The 22,236-nt window shown below is 35.3% G+C and overlaps 3 protein-coding genes and 1 long non-coding RNA gene across 4 annotated transcripts; 2 read left to right on the top strand and 2 right to left on the bottom strand.

Annotated features, from left to right (window-relative positions):
• The first annotated feature begins 1,584 nt into the window (after positions 1–1,584).
• Positions 1,585–4,691, top strand: LOC126677175 (uncharacterized). Its single transcript, XM_050371664.2, has 5 exons — positions 1,585–2,426; positions 2,930–3,014; positions 3,111–3,280; positions 3,470–3,744; positions 4,349–4,691. Exons 1-5 carry the CDS (start codon positions 2,051–2,053, stop codon positions 4,523–4,525), a joined length of 1,083 nt encoding a protein of 360 aa, XP_050227621.1. The 5' UTR covers positions 1,585–2,050; the 3' UTR covers positions 4,526–4,691.
• A 625-nt stretch (positions 4,692–5,316) lies between these two features.
• Positions 5,317–6,547, bottom strand: LOC126677176 (polygalacturonase inhibitor). Its single transcript, XM_050371665.2, has one exon. It carries the CDS (start codon positions 6,515–6,517, stop codon positions 5,537–5,539), a length of 981 nt encoding a protein of 326 aa, XP_050227622.1. The 5' UTR covers positions 6,518–6,547; the 3' UTR covers positions 5,317–5,536.
• An 8,803-nt stretch (positions 6,548–15,350) lies between these two features.
• LOC126677935 (uncharacterized) lies at positions 15,351–22,120 on the bottom strand. Its single transcript, XR_007640646.2, has 4 exons — positions 21,887–22,120; positions 17,837–17,950; positions 16,512–16,675; positions 15,351–16,153 (listed from the first exon to the last, which is right to left on the bottom strand). It is a non-coding gene; the product is annotated as an uncharacterized LOC126677935 (long non-coding RNA).
• On the top strand, positions 18,510–21,691 carry LOC126677934 (FT-interacting protein 1). The gene is made up of 2 exons (XM_050372751.2): positions 18,510–18,902; positions 18,999–21,691. Exon 2 carries the CDS (start codon positions 19,161–19,163, stop codon positions 21,522–21,524), a length of 2,364 nt encoding a protein of 787 aa, XP_050228708.1. The 5' UTR covers positions 18,510–18,902; positions 18,999–19,160; the 3' UTR covers positions 21,525–21,691.
• Positions 22,121–22,236: the final 116 nt, after the last annotated feature.

Genomic DNA, 22,236 nt, shown 5'->3' with positions numbered 1-22,236 from the left:
TTAATACAATTTGTTTTAATTGATGATAATAAAGGGTTTTTAAAAAAATTATAAACAAAATTGATGATTTATGTAAAAATAATTTTATTTTTATTATATTAGAGTATGAAATATTATTAAAAACAGGGAAAAGGCTAAAAATGGTCCTAGTATTGTCATCCAAACTCTTGTAGCCCCTTAATGTTTTTTGAGACTCAGTTATGCCTTAGTGTTACTAAAACCTAAAATTTGCACCACTCTCTAAGACGTTATTTAAAACGTCAACATGAAATGAGTGTTAATTTCAGGTTTTAGTAATATGAGGGTTATAATTGAGTCTCAAAAAAATATGAAGGAGCTATAAGAATCTGAATGGTAATATTAGGGTCCTTTTTTAGCCTTCTTCCTTTAGAAATTCAATTGATCAAAATTGTAATAATAAAAAGAGGAAAGTATATAATTTGAATAAAGAAAAGTAAAAAAACACATTAAAATAACAAATGCAAAAAAAATCGTGGTAAAATTATAATTACTTGTAAATTGTTATTGTATGCTACTAGTTTAACATGCACTATAGTTAGTGTTATATTTATTAGTACTAAATAAAATATATGTTAAAATTAGCAGGAATTATAAAGTCAAAATCTAGAGTTATACTATTAGCATTTTATTTTACAAAATTTGTAAGATGGACAAATTTGATAAAATGTGATTTGAAGATAGTCAATCCTATAAATTTTAAAGCAAATAATAATACATTCATATTTTTTTCAAAAATTTAAAATAATAAAGTAATCAACCGTCCACCATAAACTCTTTTTATGTCCGCCCCTTATAAAGCTACTATATTTTATTTTATTTTTGATGAATTATAAAACTACTATATTAAATGTGCATACAATAGTATTATGATGATAGTTTGATAATTTTATTTTAAATTGATAATAAATACAGTTATGTTTTTTATTTTTTAAAAATAAAAAAATAGTCATTATTTTAATTTTACGGAACAGAGAGAATAAAGTTTTTTATTTTAACCGGAGCCGGAGGGAAGGAATAATACTCTAATACAATAGTATTTGAACCTTATCCTATGTGCTCCGTTTCCATCGTTAATAACTCAAAAAGTCTACGACAACAACCTAAGATTAAGGCACCGTTTGGATTGATGGATTTTAAACAATCAATGGATTTGGACAAAATCCGTCGTTTGACTCAAAAAAAATTAATAGAATCCATGGATTTAAAAATTCCCTCATTTTCTACAATCCATCATTTTTAAGGGTTTTGATTTCCCACCTACTAGATGGAAATCCACCATTTTTTATGAATGATGGATTGTTATACTATTTATTATTTTCCATAAATAATGTTAAAAACCATTGATTTTATTTTCAATCCAAACGATGGAATTTTAAAATCTATGAATTTAAATTTCATTGATTTAGAATCCATCAATTTTGTTAAAATTCATGTATTTTAAAAACCATCAATCCAAACGGTGCCGTAAGAATAAACAAAATCCAAAAAGAAGTGGCTACAGCCTTTGAGCTGGCACCTACACATTTGCGGGTCTCAATCCAACGTGTCACTTGAGCAGTTTCAAACTTTCCACAATTCTTTAGCCCCCGGTTTTTATTTCCTCTAATAATTCCATTAATTATAATCTTAATCATCATCTACATCCTCTGATCTGTCTTTGTTTAATTTCTTTTGGGATCTTCCCTCGATTCTCTCACTATTATTCCCTTTACCCAATTATTTAAAACTCCCAATTGGATCTAATTTCTACCTCCAAATTCCTTTCCTACTCACATTAATATTCAAATTGTTTTGGAATTTCATTAGGATTTTTAAGTTTCTATAAAAACTCTACTTACATTCTCATATGGGTTTCTTTTAAATCACTTTAATCCTTTCAAAATCTTAAAAAGTTCAATACTTTCTGCTGTTTCAGTTTCTGGGTTTCTCTTGAAACTAATTTTAATCTTGTTGGTATCTTTTAAATTAGTTCAATTGTGTTTCAAATTCTGTAACAAGTTCAATTTGAGCCTCAAAATTACAAAAAAGTATGGTGACAGTCAATTTAGGAATGCTTCATTATGTGGTGGACCATATATATGGAGCATTAATGCATAGAAGCAAATTGAGCCCACTGTTTTTTTCTAGAGGATGGGGCGGTTCGAAGCTTGAGCTTTTGGAGAGAATGATTAAGCAGCTGTTTCCTGAGGTGGAAGGTCAGAATTGGCCTCCGAGTTTGGTACAGCCCGTTTGGAAGACAGTTTGGGAGACTAAAAGTGCTTGTTTAAGAGAAGGGACTTTTAGGACACCTTGTGATGAGCAGCTTCTTGGTGCATTGCCTCCTGAGAGTCACATTGCAAGGGTTTCTTTTTTGGCCCCTAAATTTGTTCCTCCCCAGAAGATGGCCTGCGTTGTTCATCTTGCAGGTTTGTTTTATGCATGCATTTGTAGTTCTTTAAGGTTTAATTTTAGCCACTAGTTCTCGGAATTGTGTTAGATAGGCTGGACTGTGTTTTATACATGTCATTAAGTTTTTTTTACCCTGTTGAGCTGCACAAAAATCACTCGTATAGGAGTAATAAACACTTGGTTTGTTGGTTATGGTTTGCCTTTAGAGAATTGGATTGATATTTAGTTGGAGAAACTTGAAGCATGAGCTTTATTTGATTATCTGCAATCTAAATTGAAGCATGCATCATGAGTCATGACTCAAACTTTCATAATTTTGCTCAACCGATTCCGTTTCCTTGGCGGAATGATAATTACATTTGCGGAATAAATCCCTTTTTCATGTCAATTGAAACTGTCATTTTGAGGAATTATATGTGAAGTGTAAATTGCGGGGTCTGCTTGGTATCAGTTGTGAATTTGACAGATATTAGTTGGCAACTAGCTGTAAGAAATTACATATTTTAGCTGCTTTTTTCAGGCACTGGAGACCATACATTCGAACGGAGATTGCGTCTTGGTGGGCCGTTGTTGAAGGATAATATTGCAACTATGGTATTGGAAAGGTTAGACACGCTCTTCAATGGAATTCCATTTTTTATTTGGTTTTTTTACGTCATCACGAGCTAATCATGGGAAAGAACATTTACATGAAATAACAGCCCTTACTATGGACAAAGACGCCCTGTGCTGCAGAGTGGTGCAAAGCTCTTGTGTGTTAGTGACTTACTTTTATTAGGTAGAGCAACCATTGAAGAGGCACGGGGTCTTTTGCACTGGCTAGACTCTGAGGCTGGGTTTGGCAAGACGGGCGTTTGTGGACTTAGCATGGGTAAAAACTATTTCACAATACTCAAACTTGTACTTGTTTTTCCTCGATCAGAAACTGGTCACCTTAAGAGTTGAATTGAATTGATTAAGCTGCGTAAAAACAAATACATTATTTTAGGAAAACAAAGAGTTTAATTATTTGTTTTCGGTCTGTGTCTTGTGTCAAATTTGATGATTTTATTTAATTTAGGGGGAGTTCATGCTGCAATGGTTGGATCACTACATCCCACACCAATTGCAACCCTACCTTTTCTCTCCCCACATTCCGCTGCTGTGGCATTCTGTGAGGGGATATTAAGGCATGGTACTGCCTGGGAGGCACTGAGAGAAGATCTTGCAGCGCAAAAGGCTGCAACAACTCTCCAGGAGGTGCAAGAACGGATGCGAAATGTATTGTCTCTCACAGATGTCACGCGCTTTCCAATTCCCAAAAATCCCAATGCTGTTATATTTGTTGCTGCAACTGTAAGTAATATATCTTTAACACCACTCGATTTTATTTGGTCCACACTTGTAATCTGTTTGCTACCATACATTCTTTTTCATCCCTTAGTTAATATATATAGGTAACCTATGAACATGCATTAATTTCTCTTCTAACCAGCAAAATTTTATTAGTCAAATGCATTTTATTTATAGAACTTGGTATCCTTGCTCATTTGCATCTATGTAGCACCAATACAGAAATACTGAAGCGAGAAAGGAGGAAATTATATGCTTACTAGAATAGGTTATAAATATTGAGCTTAGAAGTATCAAAAGCGTTTCGGAAACTGAAATGAAAAGGCGTAACTTAGAAGTTGAGAGATATTTGTGCAAAATAGATACGCTTGCATCAACTTGTCAACCTACAATTTAAATTGGTTTTCAGAGAGAGATGATATTAACCTCCATGGATAATCTAGCACATCGGTGATCAATCATTATGAACTCTGGAATGCCTTGCTTCTTCTGATAATTTTCTGTGTTGCATAATCATAATACGCTGCAGTTATCGCTGTTTGGTAAATCTTTATTGCTTAACTAATTTTCAGAACTTATCTCACGTAACTACAATGATGTTGTTTAGGATGATGGTTACATACCAAAGCAGTCTGCTGTGGAGCTTCAAAAGGCTTGGCCAGGATCAGAGGTGAGATGGGTTACTGGAGGGCATGTCTCATCTTTCATTCTTCACAATGGCGAGTTTCGGAAGGCAATCGTTGACGGGCTTAGCAGATTAGATTGGAAGGAGTCTCAATTGTAAATTTGTAACATATGTATCAAACGCAAAACAATTATTTTTTCGGTGATCATCTTCAGCCGTAATTCTTGATTAACTTGTAAATTGTATTATAACTGATATCTGACAGTTCTCCATGGAAGAAACAAAAAAGAAAAGAAAAATAAAGGTGTCCTTTTTTGTGAATGAATTACTTGTTTCTCGTGTAATATCTTTTTCCTTCCGTTGTCAAACTTACGGGTAAAGTCAGTGTTATATGGTATAGTTTGTTTGCTTTCTAGCTCTTCCTCTAAAAAGAATAAACTTGGGTTCCACTTTTTTTTTTTTTTGAATCTGCTCTTCAAGATTTCCAGGCCTGACAGGCTCTGTATAATCGAGAGGCAGAGCAAAATTAACCACACAATTTGTATCAAGGATGCAAACAGCAGTAGACTGTCTTGACCATATACTCTCCAGTGGTCAAGCTCTCTTCCAGGGCGTCTTTCGGATTAGGAATTCCATAGAATGAGGTTGCAGTTTTACATATCTTCCCTTTTCGTGGTTAACACTTTTGAGGGTATAACGAGTCCCCCTTCTTCAACTTGCAAGTTTTTCATCATGCAATTGGGCAACAACACAAAATCCTCCTCTGCAGTGAACTCATAGACTCCACGATGCGAAACCCTTTCTCGTAATTGTTTCGGATTTCAAATAGTATTGGAAAGATAGAAAGCAGATTGTGGCATTATTGAGGAAGAATGCAAAGATCTCTTAACAAACATTGCAATTGAATTTTTTAAAAAGTGAAAGACCGCCTAAAAAAATGTTACAAAAAGTAATTAAACTTTCTACTGATAATATATATCATGATTCAACAAAATATTGAAGTACATTTTTTAAGATAAAAACTCAAACCTAACCGAGGTTCATATGGATCACACTCGTACATAAATCAACCCTAAATAAAAAAAATCCCCTCATTACACAACATATTTTAGCATTTCACATTATTTTATTTATCAAATCTCACCAGAAACTATTTCTTCCGCCATGACTCTACTTGCAGCTTGCAAGAGGATCACCACACAAGCATCGATTATGAAAATACGACGAGTTATCGAAGCTCTGCAACTTCCCACCAACAGGAATTTCTCTACAAAGTCTATTGTAACTCACATTCAAAAACTGCAAATTCAACTGAGTCATCTGCTGAGGAATGCTACCATAGATCTTGTTATGATTCACATCCAAATTCGTCAAGCTACTCGGAAACACAACTTTCGAAAAATCAAACTCCAAAACATTTCTTGAAAGATCAATGAATTGGGTGGTTTTGGATGATCCAAACAACATAGAAGCATCACCTTCTAGTTTGTTTCTTGATAAATCAATAACATCAAAATCCATATTTCCTAAAGAAGCTGGAATTTTACCTGAAAGTTGGTTATGAGACAAGTAAAGAGATGGTACTTTACCTTGGAATGCACCAAATGATTCTGGTATTGATCCTGTCAGATCATTTCTATCTAAATGAAGAGCATCAAGATTAGGTAATAAAGATAAAGAACTGGGTATTGATCCTGAGAGACTGTTAAAAGAAAAATCCAAGAAAGTTAGATTCTTGAGCTGACTGACAAATTCCGGTACTGAACCTGTCAGGTTTAGCCAGTTGAGCCGGAGAAATCTAAGGTGTTTGAGCTTGGAAATGGTGGGTTGTATAGGGCCTGTAATATTACTCAGTTTATGGAAGGTAAGGGACTGGAGGTTAACCAAATCGCCAACTTCGGGTGGGATTTGGCCGGAAAGCTCGCCGGCGAAGAGGCTGAGAGAGATGATGCGGTGGGTGACTCTGTCACACTCTACTGAGTACCAGGCTTTGCAGCAATCGGCGTCGGACTTCCAAGAAGAGAGGAAGTAAGGGTTGCCGAAGTGTTGTTTGATTCGGAGGAGAATTTTTTTGTCTTGTGGATTGCATAGTTCTGAGAAACAAAGTGAAAACAGAGTGGAAATTATGAGGAAATTGAAAAGAATCCTCATTTTTTGGAACTGGATAACAGATTGATCTGTTTGCGCCTTTTATGTAAGAGATTGAACTGGCGTAGTGACGTCAGGCCTGATGTAATGTAAAATGTAGTAGTAAAATGCTAAAGTCATAGTTGAAGTCAAAGCATGTACCGTCATAAATGTATACCAAAATCTATGATCTTCAACATAGAAGGTGCCAATGTGGGCCTAGCCTGAATGGTTAAGGCGTCTCTAAGTGCATCGAGAGGTTGTGGGTTCGAACCACGCCTCGGTAACTAACAACTAACATGAGACTCTAAAGAGTCGATTTCCACCTTTGATAAAAAAAAAAAAAAAAAAAAAAAAAAAAAAAAAAAAAACATAGAAGGTGGGTTAAATTATAAATAGGTGGGTTGTGAAACATTTACTCCCTCCGTCCCACTTTAGAAGTCCCATTTGACTTTACACACAAATTAAGAAAACATTAATTATTCTTGTCTTTTCATGTTTTGCCCCTATTAATGATAGTGGAATTTTTCATAAAATTCTTTTAAGATAACTAAAATAAGGGTAAAATAGGGTATTCAATGCAAAAATATTCTAAAAATAGTAATGGGACTTTTTAAATGGGATATCCCAAAATAGAATATGGGACTTCTTAAACGGGACGGAGGGAGTATCATTTACACTTTCAATTTATAAACAACAATTAATATATAAATTAATTTTATAGGCAAATTAATTACGAATTTGATAATTATGAACAACAAAATCTATTTTGGTAAATTAGCATACAAATAAAGAGTGAAATTGCTAATTTAAAAGACAATTAGCTTACAAATTGAAGGGATAAAATACCAAAACTTGATTAGTTGTCCATAATCACCAAGTTTGTAATTGATTTTCTCATAAAGTTAATGTATGTGTTAATTCCCTTTTACTTACAAGTTCAGAAAAAACATGCCAAAACAGGATTAATTGCCCATAATCACCAAGTTTGTGATTGATTTTCCCGTAAAATTTATGTATGTGTTAATTCCCTTTTACTTATAAGTTGAGGGGGAAAGGTGCCAAAACGGGATTAATTGCCCATAATTATTAAATTCGTGATTGATTTGCCCATAAAATTAATGTATGTGTTAATTGCTCATTGTTCAAAAGTTGGGAGACAAATTGCTACTTAAATCGAATAGAATTGAATCGAATCAATCTCTGACTTTTTAATTAGTTTATCCAATTTAAATTTCGTCTTTTAGAATAAAATAGGGTTAATTATATATAAAATCATGACCATTGCACCATATTTAAAAAATAACATGACCTTTAAAACATGTCAATCATAGACACCGCCTTTCATTTTTTTTCAATTTCATTATATGCACATTTTTCAGTGAAATTTTGCTGACTAGGACACCCGATGCTTCTGTCACGTTATCTTTCACGTCAGAAAAAATGGCACTAATATTTACCGATGTTATTTTTAAAAAGAAATAAAAGATAGTGTCTTTGATTGACACGTTTTAAAAGTTTTGTTATTTTTAAAACTTGACGCAAAAGCCATAATTTTATATGTAATTAACCCAATAAAATATGATTGAGTTTGAAACGAGTATTAAATTTTGAAATAGAATTGAGCTCGGATTTGATTATATTTTGAATCAATTAGATTATATTCTATGGATATATTACTAACTTTGTTACTATTATATTTAGTGATGAAAATTTATTATTCAATTTAATAAAAATTAAATTTATATCTATAATTGTTAGACATAGAAAATCATGAAATGAGATTTTTTTTTATTCTTTCATTCTATTTGAGTCGATAGCTGTGTACCTGTAATGCATGAAAATGATATGAAATTATTGAATGACTTAAACAAGAACTTCAATGTCAACTCGCCTCATAAACTGCTAGGACAACTTGTATTTGGTCAAAATTGATGGCCCTAATCTAATTATGAGATCCGATTTTTTTTATTAAATTTAAACAAGATGTTTCTGCCGCAGATTTTTGCCTCCCCTAGTAAAGAGCTGGATTTTAAATGTAAGTTGAAATAAGAATTTAGTGGAGGTCAAATTTATTCTCAAATCTCTTTACTCTTCACTTTTCTTTTTTTAATAAATTTTTTTACTTCAATTTTTCGTTTACGAATCCCTTTATTTCCATTTTCGTAGTTATTATACCCCTGGTTGGACGGTAGCATGCGCATGTATTTCAATTGTTGTTATTCGAGAGTGAGTATGTGGACAAGTCACCATCCACTTGGTTCCACGTACACTTTTCATATAAAACACGTGGGTGCTGACTAGGGGTAAGTATTCGGTCGGTTTGGTCGAAATTGAACCGCACTGAATTAACCATTAGCCGGAATAGTTTTAACTGAACCGATCAAATAAGATTTTTTGATCGGAAATCGAACCGATCGAATAAGATAGAAACAATGTTTTAAAACCGAACCAACCAAATAGATCGATTAATTCGATCGGTTCGTTAAAACCGAAAAATTATGAGGAAAAACTCAAAATTTTGGCAATTAGGTCGGTTTGACTAATTTGAATAATTTAAAATTCAAATCAATCGATAGCCCAGGTAAAACTTCTTCAGACCTACCAAACAATTATGAAAGACAAAACCCACCTAATAAAAATGTGCTTTTGAGGGCTCACCTCTGGCTGGGCTAGAGATTAGGGAAAAAAACTGTCTAAACCCGGTCAAAAACGGATGGGCTGGGTGCTTAGCCCATGGCCAGGTTTAAAACACATTTCTACTTAAAAAGAAAAAAAAAACTAGAAAGGTAGTTATTAAGAGCTGGTCTGAAATTTCACCACACTTTAAAATGGTAGTACATGCATGGAAAACCCACAACCAAACTTTAAAATGGTATTTGCATGGAAAACCCACAAACTTTAAATTGAAAAACCGGATCGGACTTGGTGGTTCAACCGGTTAAACCGACAACAGGTTACCTATCTGATTTTTTAAGTTTATAGAACTAAAAATCCGATCCAATTGGACTAGACCGAATTAAACTGGTTAAAATCAATGAACCGGAACCGAATATAACCAGCCGATTCAAATATAAATATATATTTTTAAAAAATATATGAGTTAAATTTTTAATTTGTTTACTATTTTTAGTAATTATTTTCTGTCATTAATGTTGCCATATTGAAATTAATAAAATCAATCAAAAGATCTAATATATATTTAAATTATTTAATATTTGGTAATGTTATTTTTTTTTAAATGTTTCCAGGTTTGTTTTCAAGTTAACTAGATATTAGCTCAAATGGTACAAGCGTTGGACATTAAACTGTCAAATTCGTGGGTTCATATCCTCCTACAAGCGCTCCCTCCTCCCCAATTATTAAAAAAAAAAATAACTAGATATTCAATCCATATATGATATGGTTGTTTACGTATTAACCTCAAAAACTGAAAACAATTGTTTTTTCTACCCTAAAAACAGAAAAGTTGTAGAAAATACTCGAAATTTTTTTCAGATTTATATTTTTACTTATTTTTAAATAATTATAATTTTACTCCATTAGCATGTAGTTATCATCACATTATCATCTAATTATTAATTTTCTGTAAAAACATTTTCATGCAGGTATCATATTAGCATATTATTGTCATAATCATATCATTTTATTATCATAAAACATTATCACTCTATTATCTTCATATTATCATCTTGTTATCATAGTTTTTCTGTATTTTTTTTCATGTAGGTATCATATTATCATACTGTTATCGTAAGCTTATCATTTTATTATCATAAATTTTTTATCATACTATTATCATTTCTATACATTATATTATCATAACTTTATCATAATTAGACACTATTTTTAAATAAAAATTCAATTTTCTCGGCAATGCTATGATACTTACATGATAATGCAGTGATACTCATATGATAATAAGAAACTGTTATTTTTGCATAAAATTATTTTTAATGCAGATTTTTAGATCTAAAATTGAGAAAATTCAAGATTAATTTATTTAGATATGAAAGTTAAAATAAATCGTATTAATCACCACGAGTTGAGAAAAAATCGCTAAAATCAAATATGAAAAACGACAGAGCGACAGCGGAGCAATGAAAGTTATGAGCTTTTTTTACCTCTAAAGGTGCGAAGCGATGAAACTTATCCCAATAGACAAGCCATAATAGGAATAGCAGGCAATCGGGGATCGCACAATACCGGGTAAATCGGGTATGAGCTATTGACTTCATTGAATATTTCTATCAAATCTAGGGTCGATGGAATTGAGCTCGAACGAAAGCAGCTCTTCCACTCATCTCATTAGAAAGAAAACGATGAAGATGAAGATAATAAAAATGATAAAAAAAAATAAAGAAGAAGAAGGAAATAAAAAAATGGCGGAAAAAAAGAACAGAGAAGAAGAAAAAAAAGGTAATGGAGAAGAAAAAGAAAAAAATGTGACATTTGTCACTTAAGAATAAAAAAAATATGGTTAGACAAAATAATAATAAAAAATAAGTATAATTATAATATAAATATGTGTTAGAGTAAAAAAAATAAAAATATTAAAATAGTGAGGTATTTTCTTTATCTTTTTCTTATTGGGGTAGGAAATCATATTATTTTTAAAAATGAAATATTTATCCTAATTTTCTCTATATAATATTGAGGGAAAAAAATTAAGTAGATTTAGTCCACCACATCATCCATGAACCGAACCAATCACATTATAACACGTCATTAAAATGATGATATTATTGTAATTTCATTTGTTACTTTTTACACTTTTTAATAGTAATATTACAATAATGCCATCATTTTAATGACGTGTTATAATGTGATTGGTTCAATTCATGAATAACGTGGTAGACTAAGTCTATATAAAATTTTTCTAGTTGATATGATTATATCTGGCAATTTTAATTGACTACACTAACTAGTTGGCAATTTTAATTTGAACAAAGGGTCAACGCGCCCCCTGAACTTGTGACACGAAATCATCTAACTCAATTTATACTTTTTTAAGCAATTAACCACAAAACTCTTCATTTTTAGTCAAATAATCCCATAATTGTATTTTTAAAACGCGTAAAATACAAATCGGAGGTGAGGGATGTAAAAAAGTAATTAAATACTTCCCTAATTGTTGCGATATACTTATCCTAAATCTATTTTTTGAATAAAAATATAAATTATGGGTTATTGACTCAAAAATGAAGAATTTTGGGGTTAGTTGCTCAAACAAATATAAATTGGATTAGATGACCCCATATTACAAGTTTAGCGGCATTTTGACCCTTTATTCATTTTAATTTATATTTGCAAATAATGCCAATAGATAGCTCTATCATGCAAGTCAAATATTTCATTTAGTCATACACTTATTTAGCTAATCAAATTAACAATATCTTTCAAACACAACAATAGATTTGTTGAGAAAAAGTGTAACACATTGTAATTATTATTTAATAATTTAATAAATTGGAATATCAAATAATTTTTAATATAGTAAATAGAATGTTTATTTATTTTCATATTAGTTACAACAAATATATAAAATTTTATTTAAGGAATGACATATTAAACTTTGAAATGATAAGTTAAAAAATTGAATAGCATACTTGAATTAGAATTTATTATTAAAATAATAAATTATAATAGGCTCGGTTTGTTTTTAGACAAATATAAACTAGAATTATTTTTTCTATATAATTTTGCTAAATTGGTTCGACCGGCAGTTGAACCGGGAACCCGTGCTCATACCAATTCGGTCACTGATCCGATTTTTAAAATATTGCTTTAAACAAGCTAATAATCACCCATGGCCCCTGACTTTAGGGGTACCATACGACAAACTCCCTGATAAAAAAAACGATCAGTAAACCCCCTGATCTTTGTGGCGGCGCCACGTAAACCCCCTGAGCCACTTTGTTGCCGATATTTTGAAAAATGATGACGTGGCACAATATTTTCACTGACGGCTCTGCAAGTCCCTCTGCATGCATGTCAGACATGTGTAAGAATGTGTAAGGCTGTGTAAGGTTGTGTCAGTTGACTTTTTTCAAAAAAAATAAAATAAAATAAAATTTTAACCGCTCTGTAAAAATTCATTTTCTCTCTCTAACTTACTATTGCTCTAACTCTCATCTTCTTCTCTCTAACTTTATTTGATTTTATTTTTTTCCCAAAAAAAAAAACGTTCGTTCGTTTCGTGTACTTTCTTCGTCGCCTTCTTCGTTTCTTGGTCGCCTGGTAGGGCTTGGTTTCTTGATCGTCTTCTTCGTTTCTTGACAACTGGGTATGTAACATTTTTTGATTTTTTGAAAATGGAAATTTTTTTGATTTTTTGAAAATGGGTTTGTGTTTATGTTAGTTGGTTCCTGTAATGTATAACTTGAACAGGGCTTGTTGGTTGACAGGTGTAAAGGGAAAAAATGGGCAAAAGAAAACGACAGCGAAGAGAGAGGCAAAGGTAAAGTGAAAGAGACAAGAGATGGGAAAGGACTTCAGGTTCAAATACTCGAGATACCCTTTTGCAGTGCCATGATACTGATAGTGAAAGCATTGACGAAGTAGTCAAAGGTACACAACTTTTGTAAATGTTGACCTCATAACCTCTAGGACCACTTATGTTGAACTGGTGTGCTGAAAATAAAGTTTGATTTTTGTGGGTCCATTTGTGATAATATTTCTTTATATGCTTGATTTTGGTGAAAATTTGGATTTTGTGTTAGCTTTGTGAATACTTTATTGTGGTGTGTTGGCTTTATGAAAAGTTTATTGTTGGTGTGCTCTTGTTTAAAATTAACTATTGTTGGTGTGTTGGTTATTTAGGATATAGAGAATTTATTGTCGTTGTAATGTTGGTGGGTGTATTCAATTGTGTGGTTTGTTGGTTGGCTTGACTGGTGAATGCATTGATTATTTTCTGTTTTTGCAGTTTCACCAGGAGGCGGTAAATTATTCCAGATTAATTTACATCACCATGGGGATCTTGGTGAAATGACATATTATGGTGGGGAAGTTCAAAGTAGGATATACCATATTGCTGAGATTGAAATATCCGACCTTGACAAATGGTGTAGGAGGCTATACGGAAAAGGCATTGTGGATTACCATTGGTGTCCGAAGGGAGTAGAATACCGGGATAGGATAAAGGCAATAAACCATGAACAAGATTTCAGGTATATGGCTGTCACAGGATTGAAGGCAGGGTCTGTTGAGGTATACGTTAGGGAGTATTCTTCCAAGGACATTAACGAGTTACATCGTAAGATTAAGCTTGACATGGAGCCTCCTCCTCTTCCCCCTAGTACGGTTGTTATTGAGGAGCTTGTGGACCCGGAGGCTGGGCTAGGGGAAGGGGTGAATATACCAGACGAAACTCAGGGGCCACCAGTGAATTTACCAGCAAGAGTTCAAGGTCCAGGAGTGTTCCAACCAGAAATTGAGGGGGTGTTGTTGATCGAGTGGCACGAAAACGATGTGCAGGCGCCAGTTATAGATGCATGGGAGCCGGAGGAGGCAGTAGTGGGGCTGGAAGAGGATGTGCAGGCTCCAGTTGTAGATGCATTGGAGCCTGACCCGTTTGTTGATATAGTGCCAGAGATTGTGACTGATGCAACTGTCGAGGAGGCAGTAGTGGGGCTGGATGAGGTGCAAGAGGGGCTGGCAGAGGGTGCAAATTTAAATCAACATAAAAAAGTGGTTGGGACAGAGAAAAGGGTTAAGTGGGGTACTGTTGGTCAAGGGGAGGAAGCAGTAGGGCTGTAACAGGGGACAGAGGTTACTCAAGAAAGGGAGGTGCTGCCAGAAGGGGGGCCAGATGGTCCCACTCCAACTCTAGAAAGGATGGCACATGGTCTGTTTGATGATATGACAAAGGAGCTAGAGGGCATGGAAGGGCTGTTTGACGACGTTGAACAAAATAGGTTGAAGGAGAGAAGCAAAAAGGTCAAAGGGGGAAGAATGAGGGTGAGAAGCTACCACTGGACGACGTCGAGCTAAATGTCGATGATTACATCGTCGACCCCGATTACGACATATGGGACGGCGATGCCGATTTGATAACGGAGCTTAGACCGACGGGGCAGTTTTATGAAGAGGCACTAGATGCCCAAGATGACGATGATGTAGATGTTGGATCTTCACAGAGATCTGGTGGCAGACCAAGGGGTGAGAGTCAGCCAGAATTTCGCCCGGGGGGCGTTGAAAAAACTATAAACCCAGAAGTTGACGAGGAGGCGGACTCGGACTACATTGCTTCTGATGATAACAACATGGCTTCCGAGTCTGACGATGACGGTCGGGTGAAGTTCAGGATGTTCAACGAGGAGACGGAGATGGCAAATCCAACCTTCAAGACTGGATTGCAATTTGTTAATAGAGAACAGTTCAAGAAAGCATGTAGGCAGTGGGGCATCAAATATAGGTATCAACTGCACTTTTCTGTGAACGAGAAGACCCGTGTTAGAGCCAGGTGCTACAACAAGGGTGACAAGCTACCTAAGTGTCGGTTTGAAATATTTGCATCCAAGCAAAACATGTCAGATGTGGATGATCAAACATTCCTAGCGAAGAGCATGAACTTGGTACACACTTGCCCGAAGAAAAGAACAAATTTCCACATGACCAGTGCCTATCTAGCTGAGAGTTTCTTAGAGGAGTTTAGGGCCAATCCAGATTACAACCCTGAGCAGTTTGTTGCTAAGATTGCACGAGAGCTGAAGCAGAAGATCAGTGTGCAGATGGCACGAAGAGCACGACTCAAGGCCATAAGAAAATTAGAGGGGGATGAGTCGTGCTCTTCGTGCCGTCTGCACACTGATCTTCTGCTTCAGCTCCCGTGCAATCTTAGCAACAAACTGCTCAGGGTTGTAATTTGGATTGGCCCTAAACTCATCTAAAAAACTCTCAGCTAGATAGACACTGGTCATGTAGAAATTTGTTCTTTTCTTCGGGCAAGTGTGTACCAAGTTCATGCTCTTCACTAGGAATGTTTGATCATCCGGATCTGACATATTTTGCTTGGATACAAATATTCCAAACCGACACTTAGGTATCTTGTCACCCTTGTCGTAGCACCTGGCCGTAACACGGGTCTTCTCGTTCACAGGAAAGTGCAGTTGATACTTTATGTTTGATGCCCCACTGCTTACATGCTTTCTTGAACTGCTCTCTATTGACAAATTGCAATCCAGTCTTGAAGGTTGGATTTGCCATCTCCATCTCCTCGTTGAACATTCTGAACTTCACCCGACTGTCATCGTCAAACTTGGAAGCCGTGTTGTTATCATCAGAAGCAATGTAGTCCGAGTCCGCCTCCTCGTCAACTTCTGTGTTTATAGTTTTTTCAACGCCCCCCGGGCAAAATTCTGGCTGACTCTCACCCCTTGGTCTGCCACCAAATTTCTGTGACAGCCATAACCCTGAAATCTTGTTTATGGTTTATCGCCTTTATCCCATCCCGGTATTCGACTCCCTTTGTACACCAATGGTAATCCACAATGCCTTTTCCGTATAGCCTCCTACACCATTTGTCAAGGTCGGACATTTCAATCTCAGCAATATGGTATATCCTACTTTGAACTTCCCCACCATAATATGCCAATTCACCAAGATCCCCATGGTGATGTAAATTAATCTGGAATAATTTACCGCCTCCTTGTGAAACTGCAAAAACAGAAAATAACCAATGCATTCACCAGTCAAGCCAACCAACAAACCACACAATTGAATACACCCACCAACATAACAACGACAATAAATTCTCTATATCCTAAATAACCAACACAGCAACAATAGTTAATTTTAAACAGGAGCACACAAACAATAAACTTTTCATAAAGCCAACACACCACAATAAAGTATTCACAAAGCCAACACAAAATCCAAATTTTCACCAAAATCAAGCATATAAAGAAATATTATCACAAATGGACCCACAAAAATCAAACTTTATTTTCAGCACACCAGTTCAACATAAGTGGTCCTAGAGGTTATGAGGTCAACATTTATAAAAGTTGCGTACCTTCGACTACTTCGTTAACGCTTTCACTGTCAGTATCATGGCACTGTAAAAGGGTATCTCTAGTATTTGAACCTGGAGTCCTTTTCCATCTCTTGTCTCTTTCACTTTGTCCTTCCCTCTTCTTTCGCTGTCATTTTCTTTTGCCCATTTTTTTCCCTTTACACCTGCCAACCAACAAGCCCTGTTCAAGTTATACATTACAGGAACCAACTAACATAAACACAAACCCATTTTCAAAAAATCAAAAAAAATTCCATTTTCAAAAAATCAAAAAATGTTACATACCCAGTTGCCAAGAAACGAAGAAGACCGAAGAAGACGATCAAGAAACCAAGCCCTACCAGGCGATCAAGAAACGAAAAAGGCGACGAAGAAACGAAGAAAGTACACGAAAAGAACGAACGTTTTTTTTTTTGGAAAAAAAAATAAAATCAAATAAAGTTAGAGAGAAGAAGATGAGAGTTAGAGCAGTAAGTGAGTTAGAGAAAGAAAATGAATTTTTACCAAGCAGTTAATTTTTTATTTTTTATTTTTTTAAAAAAAGTCAACTGACACAACCTTACACATTTTTACATATGTCTGACATGCATGCAGAGGGACTTGCAGAGCCGTTAGTGAAAATATCGTGCCACGTCATCATTTTTTCAAAAAATATCAGCGACAAATTGGCTCAGGGGGTTTACGTGGCGCCGCCACAAAATCAGGGGGTTTACGTGGCGCCGCCATAAAAATCAGGGGGTTTACTGATCGTTTTTTTTTATCAGGAGGTTTGTCGTAAGGTATAAAGTCAGGGGCCATGGGTGATTATTAGCCCTTTAAACACTAGCGCCAATTTGTTATGCTATTATGGTATAAAGCTACTTCTACTTTTAATATCAAAAGCATATTACAGAAAATAAAAAAGTATAATCATCCCAAGCATAAGATTCTGAACATGATGATAATCATAATCTAATCACATATTATGCAATTAAAAAAAGTTTGTGATAAAGCACTCATGATGCTCCAAATACAAAAACCAAAATAAAATCTACTATTGTCTTTTAAAAGGCAGCAACTACATCATTCTGCAATAATGCTGAAAAATAATTACCATCACTCCCTAAAATTAGACCAAACTTACTATTGTTCTCCTAAACTTTACAAATTCACAGTTCTTCTCTGATATTTTAGTGCCATTTAACTGAAATTTCCCTTTATCTTATGCTTAAAAGTCGAGGGACGGTGAGTTTTTAGAAAAGTATTAGTGACAGCAAAAAATTAAAATTAAAGAAGAACAAAAGAAAAGAATATTAGATAAAGCATCTTTATGAGTAAGGCCTTACTCTTAAGCTTTCTTGTAATTGCTTTTGCTTTCTTCACCAAACATGGTACATGAATTGTTTACAATTTCTTTATTCATCTCTTTTGTTTCCTTTCTCTTCACATTGACTTTGCACCTGAAAGCAGAAAGAAGATAAATGTCTAGCGCACATAGAGATGCACAAAAACCGAACCAAACCGAATAAATAAATAGACTAATTAAGTTCGAGATTATAAAGAATCAAATTTCAGGTTCGTTTTTGGAAGTAAAAGAATTTCAGTTTATTTTGGTATAAAGTGAACCGAACTGAAAAACTAACTAAACCGACGGGTTTGATTCGATTTGAAACATTTTAATCTTTATAAATTTGGCTACGTTTTGGACCGAATGCACACCCCTACACATGATCAATCTTAAATTCTCAAATGAAGCAAATTTACCAGCATTGCAGGCCTCAAATTCAAAAAGACAATGTGGTGCAGCTTAAAATTTCTCAACTGTTTGTCAAATAAACAAAAAAAGGAATATAATCTTGTCAAATTAAACATCCATCAATTCACCTTATTTGAGAAAATCTAAAAAGTTTATCTTTGTCCTCTCAAGTGGGGTATCAATCCCCCTTGCTAAATGGCTAATTATGGACCATTACAATTTTCATATATGCTTTTTAAATAAAGCACATACACCTTCTATATTACACTTCCTAAATAAAAAACAACAGCTCACAGTACTGTAGCAGATGCTTTCTATTCTATGTTAATCCTGATCATTCTTTCGCTTAATCTTTTTTTTCTTGCAGAAAATGAAGATTCCTTCGTATTTCAACGCAGCGAAAAAGGTTAAATCAAGCTGGAAGTGGAGATGGAAGATGCTCTTATGTTAACAGAATAACATCTGCACTTGTTTTTATTAGTTAGCTTCCCACACTAGTTCCTAATGCTCTTAAACCTCCATAAGAAAAACAAATCAAATTCCTTAAAATTCGCAAAACTCAACTGGAGACGTTCTTTTCCAGATTACAACATTCTTGCAGAGATAATAATAATTCATTGTTGACATATAAATCTGGGCGTTTCTTGTTGGCCAAGGTAAGAATCAAACTGCAGTATTTGTGTCTCGTATTTATGATGCATAATAGTTCTATCTATCAATATTGAACAATGATTTTGCTCTTTCTAATTTAGGTACAGAAGCTGCGAGACACGTGAAGGATACTTCAGCTTCTATATTCCAATAAGTCAAGTTCTATTTGCTTGCTAATCTACAAGAACATTCATAAAAGAGTGTTCTTTTGGCAGCAAGAACTGTTTCCAAGATAAATAAAAAGTACTGTCAATTTGTCACTAATGAATCCTCTAGATGCTAAGGAGGACTTCAAGCTGAAGGACACAAAGCCTCAGCTTGGAGAACGGTGGCCACATGGTGGCGCACGTGGAGGAGGCGGATGGATTAGCAGTGACAGAGCTACGAGCACCTATGATCTTGTTGAGCAGATGTTTTATCTGTATGTTCGAGTTGTCAAGGCCAAAGATCTTCCTACAAATCCTGTAACTGGAAATATTGACCCGTATATTGAAGTGAAGCTTGGAAACTACAGAGGAAAAACAAAGCATTTTGAGAAGAAAACTAACCCAGAGTGGAATCAGGTCTTTGCATTCTCCAAGGACAAGATTCAGTCTTCGGTTGTCGAAGTGTTCATTAGAGACCGTGAGATGGTTGGACGAGACGATTATATAGGGAAGGTAGTTTTCGACATGCATGAAGTGCCTACAAGGGTTCCACCGGACAGCCCTTTGGCACCTCAGTGGTATAGATTAGAGGACAGGCACAGGGATAGCAAAGTGAAAGGAGAGGTAATGCTTGCAGTTTGGATGGGAACTCAAGCTGATGAAGCCTTTCCTGAAGCTTGGCATTCAGACGCCGCAACAGTACAAGGAGAAGGTGTTTACAATGTTCGATCCAAAGTTTATGTATCACCAAAACTTTGGTATCTCAGAGTTAACGTGATTGAAGCTCAAGATGTCGAGCCCCTCGACAAAAGCCAATCACCACAGGTTTTTGTAAAGGCTCAAGTTGGAAACCAGATACTCAAAACAAAGCTATGCCCGATTCGCACGATCAATCCTACATGGAATGAAGATTTAATCTTTGTAGCAGCCGAGCCTTTTGAGGAACAGTTGGTGCTTACTGTAGAAAGTAAGGCAACCCCGGCAAAAGATGAAGTAACCGGTAGGTTAATTCTGCCCCTTCACATTTTCGAGAGACGATTGGATCACCGGCCTGTTCACTCTAAATGGTTTAACCTCGAAAGATTTGGGTTCGGTGTTCTGGAAGGAGACAAGAGACATGAGCTTAAGTTTTCAAGCAGAGTTCATCTAAGAGTTTGTCTTGAGGGTGCTTATCATGTACTAGATGAATCAACAATGTACATAAGCGACCAGCGACCAACAGCTAGGCAGCTATGGAAGAATCCTATTGGCATCCTTGAAGTGGGCATCCTAAGTGCACAAGGGCTTCTTCCAATGAAGCCAAAAGAAGGAGGAGGAACCACTGATGCTTATTGTGTAGCCAAGTATGGATTAAAGTGGGTTCGAACCAGAACAATCCTAGAAAACTTTAATCCAAAGTGGAACGAGCAATACACATGGGAGGTCTATGATCCTTGCACAGTGATCACACTAGGAGTTTTTGACAATTGCCATTTAGGTCCTGGTGGTGGAGCAAAGGGTGACTCGAGAATTGGAAAGGTAAGAATTCGGCTATCCACCCTAGAAACAGATCGAATATACACGCATTCTTACCCGCTTCTTGTTCTGCAACCATCTGGACTGAAAAAGATGGGAGAACTCCAACTAGCGGTTCGGTTCACCTGTCTATCACTGGCAAATATGATTTACCTATATGGGCATCCATTACTGCCAAAAATGCATTATTTGCATCCCTTCACTGTAAATCAGTTAGACAGTTTGCGATACCAGGCCATGAATATTGTAGCTGTAAGGCTCGGGCGAGCTGAGCCTCCGCTAAGGAAAGAAGTTGTGGAGTACATGCTGGATGTGGATTCCCACATGTGGAGCATGAGAAGAAGCAAAGCTAACTTCTTTCGGATTGTGTCGCTGTTTTCTGGTGTAATTTCAATGAGCAAGTGGCTTGGTGAAGTATGCACATGGAAGAACCCGGTCACTACTACCCTAGTACATGTTCTATTTTTCATATTGATCTGCTACCCGGAACTGATTCTGCCAACTATGTTCCTATACATGTTCTTGATTGGAATATGGAATTACCGGTTTCGACAAAGGCATCCTCCTCACATGGACACCAAACTATCATGTGCAGAAGTAGTACATCCAGATGAACTCGATGAGGAGTTTGACACTTTTCCTACATCAAAGATGCAAGACGTAGCACGAATGAGGTACGACAGGCTTCGAAGTGTTGCTGGGAGAATTCAAACAGTAGTTGGAGATATGGCAACACAAGGGGAGAGATTTCAGGCTCTGCTCAGTTGGAGAGACCCAAGAGCAACTAGTCTCTATGTTTTTTTCTGCTTTATTGCAGCTTTGGTGCTATACATAACACCTTTCAAGATAATTGCGCTGATCGCAGGCTTAGTTTGGCTGAGGCATCCTAGATTTCGAAGCAAGATGCCATCAGTTCCCAGCAATTTCTTCCGAAGATTGCCATCTCGAGCTGATAGCATGCTTTGAAAAGGAGAAACATGATGTGTTTTCTTCTATATTATTAATTTGTTTTGAACTTGTATAATGTTTCTGTAATCTGTTTCATTAAATCACTAGTTATTAATCTGTTTTTTGACTAAAATTGTGTGTGCTAATGCAATAAAGTAGCTAAGCTATGATGGCCTTTTGTTCTATTCTACAGTGCAGCCATTCAACTCTCTTTTTGAAGCTTTTCTGCTATAAAAACTAAATCATTTGACAATTCAAACATTCCAATCAACACAAATTGATTTCACTTTCAAGTACATGATTTTAAACAACTCAAATTCAAATATTGTATGAGACAAATTGAAGTTTAAACAAGGAATCACAGGGAACCAAAAGCAAACCAGAAGGGAGGGCTGTGGCTTCTTTCTTGCTTCCAAATACGTCTGTAAACCAACGGTGCTGTGCTCGGCGAACAATCCGTTGCAGGCGAGTATATGAACTCCACTCCAGTATTAATTCTTCAACTTCACTTATAATATGACTAAATTACTGATATCCATGTTCATCTCAAAATAAAAAATTATCATTTGATCTTGTTACCTCCAAATTAAATTACTCTCCTCGCCCCAGGAGTCCACTTTGTCTTTATCATATAATTTAAAAAAATTAATTATTATTTACGAATTTTGTAATTTTTTTTAATTTTTTTTATCATACCTCTATTTGATATAAGGTCTATTTATAATTTATT

Source organism: Mercurialis annua, linkage group LG4, assembly GCF_937616625.2.
Source record: "Mercurialis annua linkage group LG4, ddMerAnnu1.2, whole genome shotgun sequence".
NCBI classification, from domain to species: Eukaryota; Viridiplantae; Streptophyta; class Magnoliopsida; order Malpighiales; family Euphorbiaceae; genus Mercurialis; species Mercurialis annua.
Note: the sequence above shows the minus strand (reverse complement) of the source record. Positions and strands in the feature narration are given on the sequence as shown.